We start from the raw sequence: 14289 nt of genomic DNA on the forward strand, positions 1-14289 counted from the left end.
TTTTTTTTTTTTTTTTTTCGAAACCAGGGATTGAACACTCAGGTCCTTGAGCTTGCCTACTGAGCTATTTCCCCAGGCCTTCAATTTCATATCTTGAAATGATTCTGCTACAACAACAGCTCATGGATCTGAAGCCACTAGTGCTATAGAAAATTTTGGATTCTGCAATCAAGCAGTCCCATCTACAGAACCTTTAAGTTTCTTACATTTTCTACTATAAAATCATGAGTCCATCTAGAATTGAATGTAGAACAGTATATGAAGCAACACAACTAATAGTCATAAACTGTAAAAACAGATATTTATTCCCATAGAACCCATTTTTCTATCTGAAAAAAATCAACAGAAAAGGGATTTTTAATGAAGTAACAGTACAGATATAAACTTTCACAAGTGTCAAAATTATTTGAAGCAGTCAGGTTCATAAAATTATTATATTTCATTTTCATTTTTAATTTCTTTTGTGAAAATATCAGCTCATCAGTCTGGAAATAAAGGCCCACAAAATAAAACAGAAGACATATTAGACAACTTCTAGTGTTTATCTAATAGTATTATAGTCTTCTGTTCCTTTCTAAAAGGGAAAAGTATCATATACCGAATATGGCATCACTAGAAAAAAAAGGATCATATAAAACAGAGATGAGACATATCTTTTAATTAGCAACTGTGTTTAATGAAAGTGTCAAATCTTACAAATGAAATCTTCAATAAATACAATTTTGAAAAGTTGAACTAAGGAGTTTGGTACATGACTTAATTGTCACAGAAGGTTCACTGTGACAGAAAGACTTATCAGCACTTCATAATTCAAAGACAAAACAGGATTTATTAAAAAAAAAAAAAGAGAGAGCGAGAAATCTTCAAAAGGTGGTGAAAAAGTATTCTCAAGGTATGGAGAGCTACATCAGTAATTAATTTCTACCATTGTAAATAGTCAGTGAGAACTGTTATAGTTACATTCCTTCCTGATACAAAAACATATCTCATTAACACTAATGAGAGGTACGTGGGTGGATCAAAGTGAAAACCTCCCTCTTTGATTACAAAATGTAATTCTACTGCCCTGAATTTTCTTTTCAGGGAACCAGCTATACATCTCTTTATCTGATATTCACTGATAAAACTACAATGATGTATATTCTTTTTCAATAAATATTCCTATCAGGTTATCTACAAAATTAAATATTACTCCTCTTTAGGTTTTCAGATATTAATTTTGTTAGGGGTATTTTATAGAGACATTTATGTAGAACTTCCTGATTTTCCAGATGAACTAAAAGCTTACCTTTTTGCCCAATACGCACATGCTCGCTTTCAAAAAGTTCTAAAAATAATAAAAGAAAATAAAACTATTAGGTACAAATATGAAGAATTACAATTAGAACTACAGGGAATTTTTGTTTTGGGATAGATATTTGTGATTATTTTTAAAGTTGTATGGCTCTATAGAAAACTATAAGAGTATTTATCCTATAAATAGAAAAATCTTTTTCATAAGTGATTTTAAAGTAAGTCGAAGGCAGATGCAGGACACATAACTGCAATTTCAGCATATTACATCTCTTTATCTCAAAAGGCTGAAGTGGAAAACATTTAAAATTAGTGGGCAGCCTAGGCTATACAGCAAGTTTGCAGCTAACCCTGACTATATAGTGAAACCCTATCTGAAAAGAAAGTTCAAAAAAATGAGCTTTCATACATTTAATTGTAAGAAAAAAGATGTAATAATTTTTATTTGATGAGTATTTTTTATAACAAAATATTTCTGTATATTCACGTTTCATTCTTAAAAATGCCAACATTTAATGACAACTTCATTTATAAAGTCTAACTTCTGCAATCTAGCATTGAAGTATATTTAATAATAGCATATCTTATATAGGTAAAAGTCCACTGTATAAATGCCATTTAAGATATTTCATGGGAAGTATTAGTTATTTTAAAAGTATCAATAATAATTTTAAAAGATTCATAAAGTAGTTCACATTAAAATTTAAAAACTGTTTACCAAAACACACCATTAAGAGAATAAAAAGGTAAGTCACAGAACTGAAAATTCTGTTTGCAATATGCATATGTGGTTCACATTGAGAACATATAAAGAACATACAACTGTCAAGCATAAAACTCTCAGATACAAACAGGCAAAGATGGTGGCTTAAAGAGTAATAAACATATGAAAAGCTGCTCAATAACTTTAGTTGTCAGAAAACAGTAATTAGAATTATCATGAAATTCAACCACCACAAAGGTGAAAATGAAAATACTCATAATTCTAACATAAAAAAAGTTTGGAGCAAATTAACTTATCATACAAAGCTGGTGGGACTGTAAACTGATAAGTCTTTGGAAAATTGGCACTATCACTAATAGAAAGCACATGAATATATGGGAAAACATTCGATATATATAGATATTGTAAAGTACATGAAAGAATGCACACTGGGGAAAACCCTATGTATGTAAGCAATGTGGAAAAGCATTTAGCACACAGTTATTGCCAGAAGAAAAACCCCATATTTGTAAAAAATGTAGGAAAGCTTTTGCATATAACAGTTCACTTCATACATATAAAAGAACTCACACTGGGAAGAAACTTTATGTATATAAGCAATGTGAGAAAGCATTTGATGCACATAATCTTTGTCAAGTACATGAAAGAATTCATAGTAAAGAGAAACATTATTTATACAAGCAATGTGGCAATTTTCACCACACATATTAATTTTCAAGTATGTTAAAGAACTCATACTGGTGAGAAACTCTACGTATGCAAACAATATGGAAAAGTTTTCACTGCACTTAGTAGTTGTCAAGTACATGAAAGAACTCACACTTGGAAAAATCCCTATGTATATAACAAATGTATAAAAACATTCAGTACACATAGAATTTTTTTTTTTTTTTTTGAACTGGGGATTGAACTCAGGCCCTTGTGCTTGCCAGGGAAGCGCTTATTCCACTGAGCCATCTCCTCGGCCTAGTACTCATAGTTATTGTCAGAAACATGAAAGAACTTGCAGTAAAGGGAAACCCTATGTATATAAGCAATGCAGGAAATTTTTCAGTTGTAAAGTTCATTTCATAGACATTAAGAAACTCATACTGGACAGACATTATATATAATGTAGAGAAGATTTTGGATGCATAGGTAAACACATGGAAGGAGATCTACTGAGGAGAAAATCTATGTACATCAATGTGAAAATGCCTTCAATCATACCAAGACTCACTTCAAACATAAAAATGACAGTACAAAATAACAGTATAATGTGACTCACACAGACATGAGAGGACTCACAATAGAAAATTCCCGTTTCTGAGCAATATAGAAAAATCAGCAAACATATGCATAATTATATACATGAAAGAAATCACAGTGAGAAGTGTCAGAACATATGTAAGCAATGAGAAAAGTTTCATTTTCCCTAGCATATTCAATGCATAGAAGAACTCACATAGGAAAAAAGCCTTGTGTATGTAGGCAATGTGGGAAATCCTTTAATAATTCCAGTTGTCTTAAAATACTTGAAAGTACTAAGTATGTGAACTGAGGTACCACTGTACCTCTATATATTGTACTATGTGAGAACTTATAAATAAGTAATATACTTTAGAAGCGAAAACCACTTCTACATAAATTATATAAAACATCCTGAAAATGAAATTTGTTTATTATTATTGATACTAATATTCAATACAAAGTTAAAAAAGGTGAAATAAAACTCTGTACTACAATTTAAGTTGAAAATAGCTTGAATACAAAACACCATACTCCTCTGGTTTGTGAGACACTCGACTGTCCATGAATTGTCTTGCTCTTTACCAACAAAAAAGTAACAAACTTCAATCTGATCAAGATTCCAGATGAACTCCTGACAAAGATTCTCTCATGAACAAACAAGGTGCTCCAAGCACTTCTTCCACTAGATCTCCTCTCTGGGCCCTGTCACTGGTTTGCACAGTCCTGCTGTGACAAATCCTAAGGCATGTCCAATGTTTGACACATTGACCACCTTGTCCTGCCTTTTAGCAAGACTTTTACAAATTGTGCTGCTATAAACATGGTTACAGATATATTGCTGTGATATGATGTTTTTAATTCTTCTAGAAAAATGACTAGAAGAGGAATAGCTGAGTCAAATGGAATCTTTAGTTCTAGCTTTTTGAGGACTCTCCACACTGATTTCCACAATGGTTGTACCAGTGTAAGGTTTACTTTTAGGAAGAAATTTTTTTTGCCATAATTTTATTGATAAACAAATAGCAATGAGACAGTTTCAAATCAAATCAGTAGGACAGTTTCAATAATTAACACATTGCATACATTCTTCTTAGGGGTTAATTGCTGTACAAGATGCGGACTTGATATCCTATTTACAAACACCATTAGAACAAATCATTCTATTCATAAAGAGAATGTAACTATATATCTATCCTAACCACTTTGAATACAGATACAAAATGGACATTCATCTGTATACCCTTTTCTTGTTAAGTTCCATTATTTGAACATTATAGGTGTGTAAACTCAGCAAAATATTCTAAAAGAGTCCAGTAGCCCATAATAGTATTAGGTCTTCCGTTTCACTCGCAATGTCAGAAATTGTTGACCTGAGTCCCCTACAGCTCAACATAACAGCATGGCTTTACTTTCTATATTTCGTTTTTATACTTTTCTTCTGGATGGTTAAGACCAAGGTAAAGCAGGACCTATGCAACAAGAGTTAAAGCTTTTGGGTCTGATAAGGTCAGTGAAATCTCCTCAGGATTTATCCTGAGATCCTGTACCTCAGATTGTAGAACCTTTGTCAGTGTCAGCCATGTGGATGAATCACAGCCATTGCTTGGCCAATGTGCTCTCTGTGAAAGCCTGAGAAAATGTTTTCTCTCCATGTGACTCTCCTTAGGCACACTCTACATCATCGATCACTTTCCTATTTGCCCCATAATCTCCTTGATCAGAAAATTTGGGACACTACCAAGTTACATGACATTACAGTACAAATTCTCATATGTCCTGAGTCTTAATTGACCTTAGAAGGCTAGGGCCAAAATGTTGGCTTTCCTTGCAGCCCTCCTTTCTCTCTAATTTTGGTCTGCAAAATTAGGTTGTTAACCATCCAAAAGACAAGCTTATTGTTATTATCAAACAATAGGCTGTGAAGCTTAACCTCACTATCTGTCTGCATATCAAACATCTTAGGCATAATAAGGAACAGGTATTTTTCATCAAGTATTGATATGTTGAACTTTAAGTCCCTACAGACTATGATAAAAACATTTAAAAATTAAAATGTATTTTAAAAATAGGCATAAAGAATTCTATACTATATTCTCATGTTTGCACATAAGTAGGAAGAAATTTTAAGCTGACTTAATCCTGTATTTTGATGTAAGCAACAGTGTGGGAATTTAGTAGACAGCATCTTTTCTCAAATTTTGCAGTGAGAAATTTTATACCATTTTGGATCCATAGGAGAATTAAAATATAGTATTTATTTGCCAGTTGGTTTATTGATCAATGAATTTTTTTATTAATGTTCCTGGGGGTTTTGTTTTATTATGTTGTGGGATATAATGGGTCATTAAAATAAATTTTTGTATATTGTTTTGTCATTGTTAGGTGTTTCTAGGTGAATTCTACATGTACCCCTATTGCATATTCTCCCTCTTCATATAACAAAAGATTGTTCAATTGTATTTTCTAATTATTATGCATATTTTAAAAGGTTTTTGTATTGTGTATTTTAGACATGTTGTTTTCAAACAACTTGTAATGAACAAATGTTTTGATTTTCATGTCATGTATCCCAAAATGATTACTGGTTTTCGCAAATACATATATTGCCTGTTCTTCTTAGATATTGAGAATCATCATGTACCTATAATAAGAGGCATTTTACCATATAAAAGTTGCTTTTTATGCTCATATTGCTAAGACATTTTTGATAGCAATTTTTCAGGATTCATCATAACAAGGAACAACCCATAGTGCTCTAAGTGTCCTACTATAAAAGATCAGGAGGACAATTTGTTTTTTTCAGATAGGATATAATGAACTACAGTAATAAATTTGTCCAAAAAATATAAATGATGCTACAATTAGTGAACATTTTTGAAAAGAATTTTATCAGTATGTAAGTTTGTTTTGGGGAGAATAATTACTATCCAATATAATAGAGTTGATGCTTTTATTCTTAAATCTTTTCTATCATTGTTAATACTTATTATATAGGAAGTTCAAATAATTGGGTAAAGGAAAAGGCCAGTTCATGAGATGTTTCAGTTTAGTAAAAGGGAAATTCACTGAGTTTTATGACTCAACTTGTGTTCTGTTTTACCAATTTTGGAAAATCATACAGTGCCACATTTGCTCTCATCCAAAAGAGCCATAGGGTCCTTTTGAGTGATGGGACACATCCTTCTACCTACTTAAGACTTGAGTAAGCTATCAGTGTGACGCCAGCTCTGTCCCCTTAACTTGTTTGCTTTTATCACTAACACTGAAATATTTTGTAAAATATTGTGGATTGTTCTCTCTATAAAAAAGAGAAGCTTCTCAATTTCTAATAAAAAATATAGAAGCCATATTGCTCTTATTTCTCTTCAAAATCCTCCCCCATAATTCCTGCCACTTTCTGAAGCAGTTCTGGAGGTCTACTTTTGTGGGTATCTTTATGAGGTGCAATCAAAAATACACAGAATGCTGCCACATGTTGTCCAGGGCCAGGCCAGCTGATAAAACCTCACAGTGCGTCTGTACCCACCTTATTTGTGGAACATGATACCATGCAACTCCTAGCTCTTTCTCAAAGCTGAAAGGACCATGAAGGGTAAATGTTTTGAACTCATTTAGGACAAGGCAGCAATGACCGCAGAATGAAAGACACTCATGAAAGAGGACTCCAGAACTACTTCATAAATTGGAAAGAATAGTAGGATAAGTGTGTTTTAAGACTGGAGGATTTTAAGGGGTTATTTAGACAATATGTCTTTTACTGCAATAATTTTTTAAAAATTTAAACATTCAATGAAGTTTTCAATCATATTTTATATGTATTTATATTTGAAAATAATATATGAATATACATTAATAAAATAATTTTAAATGATATGTATCTTAAGAGTTGCTAAGAGATACATGTAATATAGTATGTGCTAAATAACTAGTATTATCTTTATGTAGTCATAATAGTAACTATTATATAGTATTAATTTTATAATAGTAATAAGAAATAGCAAATATATTTAGAGAGGAAAACAAGTTTGCTATGCCATGTATCTAGATGTCCCTCCATGCTGCACAAGATCACAAGCGGGGCTTTTCAAAGCTGGATGAATCTACCAGGGTTAGAGGTGTGTGCTACTAAATTACTCCATTGACTGGCATGAGCATAGTTCTTGGTGCCAGGCTGGTAGCCTGGATGGCATAATAGGTAAAGACAAGCTGCCTCTGGTTGCCTACTGCTTTGCTGCCTTCAGCCTGCCATACCATGAACTATGATGCCTCTCTGCCAACCTCCTTGGAGCCAGCTGACTATGCACTGAAACCTCTACCAACTGTGAGCTGAAATAAACCTTTCCTTCTTTAACTTTGGATGTTAACTATTTTGTCTCAGTAATTAGAAAGTAATTAGGTTCAAAGATGTGTGCAGCTAATTCAAGTCACATAACCATCCATAACAGAGGAAAGACTAGAACAGTAAATGCTCTAACCCATCTATAAGCATGTTCAGTTCAATATTGGTCTCCCATACTCTTACAGTGAATTTACTTTCTTCATATTACAGCTAAATACCACTCAAGTCTTTTGTGAAAAGTATGTTATTCATGCACAAAAAAAACAAAGCTAGAAAACTTGCCTGGATGATTAAGATAGAAAACACACTATTTTAAAAGCCTAAGTTTATTAAAGGGAGATGTCAATGTTCATTTAGCGTAGTGACAGGAAAATGCAAACAGATAATGGTGGACAGGAAGAGAAATAGGAATGAAGCTAGGGGAGAATCTCCCAACAAAACAACATACATATGCTTTCCAAAATTATTTTAAAGAATTTAAAATAAAAAGAGAAAAATTCTAGTGAAACTTTGACAAATATATCATACAGGATCCTATTCAATAATTAACAATAAGCAATCAGAAACAAACACTAAATTTTCAAATACATAAATTTACTCGATTAAATTAGAAATAGCAAGATAATCCTTACACTCACTGTTATTTATCATTTATTAATTATATGCCATATGGGAGCAATACTAACCAGGAGGCACTTGTGTAGAATCATCTATACCCAGCTGTCCTGTGTTTAAGCCAAGCTCTACAAAGCATTCTTTCTGAAAAATAACATATGCAGAATTAATACACATCTCAGACTTTGGCGCACATTAAAAAGTCATCACTTCCACTAAGAAGAATATATGCAGTGTATTATTTTTTGAAACTGTACTTCCAATTTGATTTGAAACTGTCTCATTGCTGTTTATTAATAAAACTTTGAAAAAAAAAGTCATCACTTAAGCATTAGCTTAATTAAATATCACAGTGTAAAATGAATCTTTGAGTCATTCAAATGTCTAAAAAAGAAAAGGATAATAGTAGGCATCAAAATAGTAGTGCATTAGTCCAAAATTAAGGATGATAATTACATTTCTGTTTATCACAAGTATTACTATATAAGATTTTAATGTTTGCATGTGAAATAAATATGAATAGAGAAGAAATAAAAATTTAGAAAAAAACTATATCTAAGGGATAAATAAAATATATTTCTCCATATGTGGAGCACTTAGTGATAGTCTTATTTTTTTTTTTTTTTTTTTTGCGGAACCAGGGATTGAACTCAGACCCTAGCGCTTGCCAGGGAAGTGCTTATTCCACTGAGCCATCTCCCTGGCGATAGTCTTATTTCTTTACCTAACTAGCTTTTATTTTTATACATTTTGATGAACAGGAGTATTACATTTTTTAAAAGAAATTTGTTTTCAAAAACTATTTTTGAAAAAAAAACATTCTTGGTTTTTCATTTTTATGTAGTAGAATAATCAGTAAAGTTAAAAAAATTATTATTTCCAGCAAAGAACTAGTAACATTCAAGCCTTTCCCCAAACATACATATATACACACATGCCCCGGGAATAGGCAGCATTTATCAATTTTATCTTCTAAAATCATGGCTAAAATTACCAATGTAAATGTGTATTTGTGGTTTCTATGATATGGTACTTTATTCAGATCTTAATTAAATACTACAAATAATCTAAAACAACTTAAATGTAACCTTAAGTGAAACTGGAGTATCAAGTGCTTTGCTAAAATAAATGGTAAATTAGGTATATTCTCCAGACTTTACCTACCTACCTACTAATGTCTAGAAAGAAAATAATTGCATTTGTCTGATATTTTTATAAACATATAACCCCATATTGATCATATTATTTGTATTTCCTATGTAAATAAATAGTTCAATTAATGTAAACATTAGTGGTGTGTTAATTGTTCTAATTTCTAAAACTATATATTTCCTTCCCCTTAAAAACAGAATTAATTTTAATTTTTCCTAAATATCTATTATTAAGCTAATGATTAAAGTCCTTTAGTTGTTCAACCCAACACACACATACATACACATACATTTCATTGTTCTTGATTTTAAGTATTATATCTCAATTTTTAACTGAAGTTGCTTTTATCTATACTTAAAGTGCTGCAACTTATGTTGCCAATTTTAATAACTAAACACTTCAGTATGATTCCTTCATTTTAACTACTGTCTTCTGTTTATTTTGTGACACTCTTATTTTACTGAAGTCATTAAATTTTCAGTGATTATTTCATTTTAAAATAAATGAAATATTTATTTCATACCACAAAAGGATTCAGGGCCAATAAACATTTTAATATTAAGTTCTACAATCAAATGGAGAGCTTTACTTATGCTAAAACATGCTGAGATGTACAAACAGAAAACTGGACATCCATTTTCTAACTCACTGCTCTGGACGATTTTTTTTTTTGCAACATCAGCAGACACATGCCTTAGTATCAGACTTTCCTCAAAACCCACCTTTAGGCATCACATCTTCCGAGAAGCCTTCCTCAATATTCCATACAGACATAGCAATAATCGATGTGTGCACATTAACACCTACCAACTTCTATTCACACAGTCACACTGTGTTTTGCAATTGTCCTTCCCCTATTCATCTCTCCACTAGCCTGCATATGTTGGAAGATGATGACTGTCTCTTACATATATTTCAAAACCCCTGTACTTATCACAGTGCCTTACATAGCAAAGGGCATTTATCAAATAATACTGCAGAATTCTAGTACCAACCTGCTGCCTTCACACTACTGAACTAGTCAAAACTTCACTGCAGAGTTAATAAAATCTCAGTTTTAAGAAACTTTCTTTTCTTATGATATGTGATTTGTTCTTAATTACTGTGGAACCAAAAGCCTGTATGACTAATTTTCAAGGAATTATGGCTGTACATTCCAAGAGTCCTACTTCTTTTCTTTTCCATTCATGAGGGATAGTTGTCCCTGTGTGTCCTGTACCATATTGCTTGGTGATGTTACAACAGTGATGCCAACATGCATGGATGATCTGTGACTGGTCTGTCTGTATGAGTATTGAGCTTGGATATTCACAGTATTTAGTTTATTTAATTGATTGAATTTGGTGAGGCTCAGTGAATTCTGTGATTCAATTATGATGTTAGGTAGGCTCATCCATAAGAACCATAGGCTCACTTTGTATCAACCTCTACTGATAGGGCTTGAAACACTTTTTAAAGATAACTTTTAAGTTATTTTTTATCAAAATTATAATTCCAACTATCAAATATCATATAAAAGTTTCCTAGATCTTCCATAAATAAAGTACCACAAACAGGGTTGCTTTAAACAACAGAAATTTATTCTTATAGTTCTGAAGGCAAAAAAAAATCCAAAATCAAGGTTTTAGGTCATTGTACTGGTTGACACATTGTGACAACTTGAGCAGTTTGATTAAGTGACTCAGCAGAGAGTCAGGATTCTTAGTTTGTAAACATCCTTATCCTGTGCAAAATGAGGGCATGGGCACTGTGTGAGTTCTACACCCCCAGCCCAGGGTAGCTTGTTTATAATATGAGGAGGGGGGAGAGCACGACTAGAAGCCACAGCTGCTGCCCTTCTCTTTGCTTTCACGGCTTTCTGCTGCCATAAACTGCTGCTTTCTGCTATGCGCCAGTCTGCCTGGGAGCCAGCCAAGTACAGAATGAAACCTCCACAAACTGTGAGCTGAATAAATCTTTCCTTCCCTAATATTGGGTATTGGGTATTTTGTCCCAGCAATGAGTAAAAATAACTGAGATGGAATTTGGTACCAGAGAAGTGGGATCATTGCTGTGACCACCTGACCATGTTGTTCAAGAGCTTTTGGGAATAACTTATGAGAAGAAATAGGAAACATTTGGAGATGTCAGCTCCCAGCAAAGAGCTGGAGTGCTTTCAGCCCTTCTGTATAGGGCATTCTGGTCAGAGCTCAGAAGACCAAAATGCTGATAGAAACCCTGGCTGTAAAGACCAGGCTGTAGAGGTTTCCGCTGGGAAGAAGGACTGCACTGGTTGTTGGACTACGGGTGATCTGTGTTATGGCTTAGCAGAAAGTTTGTCTGCATTTGGCTTGTGTCCAGAGACTTTGCCTCAGACTGACATTAAGTGCAGTGGACTAGTTGATTTGGAAAAGAAATCTCAAGGCAGTCAAATGTTGAGGCAGTGGCATGGTTATTGTTAGGGGTTTTAGTCAGATATATATTGAGAGTCAAGAACAAAGAGCCCAGCAGGATGATTTAAAATGTTGTGAGTTTGGCCAGAAAGGAAGCACTAGGAAGGCTGTGGACTGCAAAGATAGAGCTGACATCTCCATTGCCTAGGAAGAACAGGAGAGCAGAAAAGATGTCCTGAGAGCATCACCGGATATGGCAGGTTCTTGCCCTCTACAGCCTCAGAATCACAAGGGTGAAAGAGTTTGCTTTGAGGAGAAAGCTGCAGAGTCCCATGTTCTAGAATGGAGGTGGCGACCATACTGGGTTCCAGAATGGAGGCGGCAGCCACACCAGATTCCAGAATGGCACTGGCATAGAGAATTTATTCCTTGGAATCAGGATCAGAGTGCTGAGCAATCCAGGCACTTAACCCCTACACCCAAGAGAAGAAATCCTGGCTACTGCTCCAGATGGCAGCATCCCTTGGCATTATCCATGTGACACTGGTTTTAGGTACATTCAGAATGTTGGATATTTTGCCAAGCAACAAGTAAAAAGTAACTGAGACAGTCATGTTCTTCCCGAAGACTCCAGTGCTGCTGGAGTCTTACTTACTCTAGTGCTGCTGTGACTTTTGGTATACCTTGCTTACAGATTATCCCTCCACTCTGTCTTCACTGTTGTGTGGCGTTTCCCTGTGTAGCTCTCTTCCGTGTCTCTTTTCCTTCATAAGACTTAGGCCCCTCTCTACTCCAGCAAGACCCTTTAATTTAACTATGTAGAGAGGAAATGGAACATGAAGAAGGGTAACTGCCATGAAACATAGGCTCAAGCAGACATACTGAGGTGTGATGGATTACCAGGCTTCTTGCTTGCTTATGTGCTTGTTCCTGTACACAGAACAGGAGAGGGAGGCCCTTGTTCCTGCTAGAGCTTGTCCCTGAGAATCCTCTATTGATAAGGCCAGCTGGCAAGGGGAAAATGCTAATAGGGTTCACCTCCATTATATTAAGGCAAAGAACAAAAAAATGGATGTGGCACAGATATACAGCTACTTTCTCTTAGTTCAGTGAGAAGAAAGATTTGTACTAATAGTGTTCAGACAAGTTATCATGTCTGCATCTTGTACTATGAAGAACTACTATAAAGGCAACAATATGTAATGTATTAATTATTTTAACTGTCCTATTAACCTGTTTTGAAACATTCTTATTGCTATTTCTTTCTCAACAAAATTAATTAAAAATATAAAAGATTAAATTGATTAGTAGCACATTTCTCACTCACATTTCCCATTGTCTAGAAAATTTGGATTTGACCTTCATCCCTTATTTAAGTTATTAATCATGAGCTCTCTATCTTAATACTTTAGGGGTCAGAGCTATAAGTTCCTTCCTACTTTCCCCATAGGCAGTACTTATAGTTTTGTGCTCCTTACCATTTTGGGGTGATTAACAAAAGGATAAGGAATGATAACATCTTAATCCCACCATCTGGAAATCCCCCTTGTTTCATTTTTAAAACTAATTCACAGAAATGTGATGCTTTCCAAAGCAAAGACAGTCTCTAATTCATCTCTGTCTCCCTTGGTTACGGAGCTCCATGAATCCTGGTTATATTAAATAAAATGTGCTTCCTTAAAAATAATTTTATAAAACTCACAATTTGCTTAATCATTTGTACAGCTATATATCAAGCACCTGAGTTCCAATAAGCTGTCTCAAATCTATTGTTTATTGAAATAAAGAATAATCAAGGCATCTACAAATCAATGTAAGCTCAGTTCTAGTTCTACAAGCAAACCAACTAATTCTATAAAAATATTTGCAATAAATAAGAACTTTCATTTTGTTAATTTGTTTAATGACAGTATTACTCTGTTGACTTAGCTACATGTCATATGAACATTTTTCTAACGGGTGTCTTCTAATATATGCTAATTTATTTTCAAATGTCTGTACTTACCAATTCAGGGATATCTTTTACTTTGAGAGGAACTTGGATTAAACCCAAATGAGTCCTGAAACTAAGAGAATCACCATTTTCATAATTTGGGTTGCGGAGATTAATTAATACCTTCAAAAACAAACCCAACAAAATTGGTTAGTTTCTTTATCAATGTTTACACTTGTCAGCGATATGCTTGGTATATTGCCAAAAAATTAAAATTTGTGATTACGTATATACTTAAATTATATTCTAAAGAGTATAATGTTGTATTGAAATATTTAAATGTCATAAATATAGCTTTTAAGATATTTTTAATATTCCAATGAACTCTCACAGAAGATTTAGTTCAAAATGAAAATTTTTAGTGGCTAAATAAAAACAGCTTGAGTAGATTTCACTAAAGATAATGATAGAAAAAAATTTGTTGATTGTAACTCTTTGTCTGGGAAACTTAGAATTCTAACACTTAAAAAAAAAAACAAAAACCAGGAGCCAAGGAGATGACTCAATAGAATAAGCACTTGCCTGGCAAATGCAAGCGCCTGAATTCAATCCCCAGTTCCGCAAAAAAAAA

At 33.5% G+C, this 14289-nt stretch overlaps 1 protein-coding gene across 1 annotated transcript in view; it reads right to left on the reverse strand.

The window, feature by feature from the left end:
- The window catches only part of Tbc1d19 (TBC1 domain family member 19), a 149114-nt gene that overhangs the window by 76509 nt on the left and 58316 nt on the right, over positions 1-14289 (reverse strand). Inside the window, exons 8-10 of the mRNA XM_023699179.1 lie at positions 13731-13841; positions 8273-8345; positions 1289-1327 (exon numbers count right to left, since the gene is read on the reverse strand). Coding sequence (XP_023554947.1) covers positions 1289-1327; positions 8273-8345; positions 13731-13841 — 223 coding nt within the window. The remainder of the gene's footprint in view (positions 1-1288; positions 1328-8272; positions 8346-13730; positions 13842-14289) is intronic.

The sequence above is a fragment of the Octodon degus genome, unplaced genomic scaffold (assembly GCF_000260255.1).
Source record: "Octodon degus isolate 3935 unplaced genomic scaffold, OctDeg1.0 scaffold00006, whole genome shotgun sequence".
Classification (NCBI taxonomy): domain Eukaryota; kingdom Metazoa; phylum Chordata; class Mammalia; order Rodentia; family Octodontidae; genus Octodon; species Octodon degus.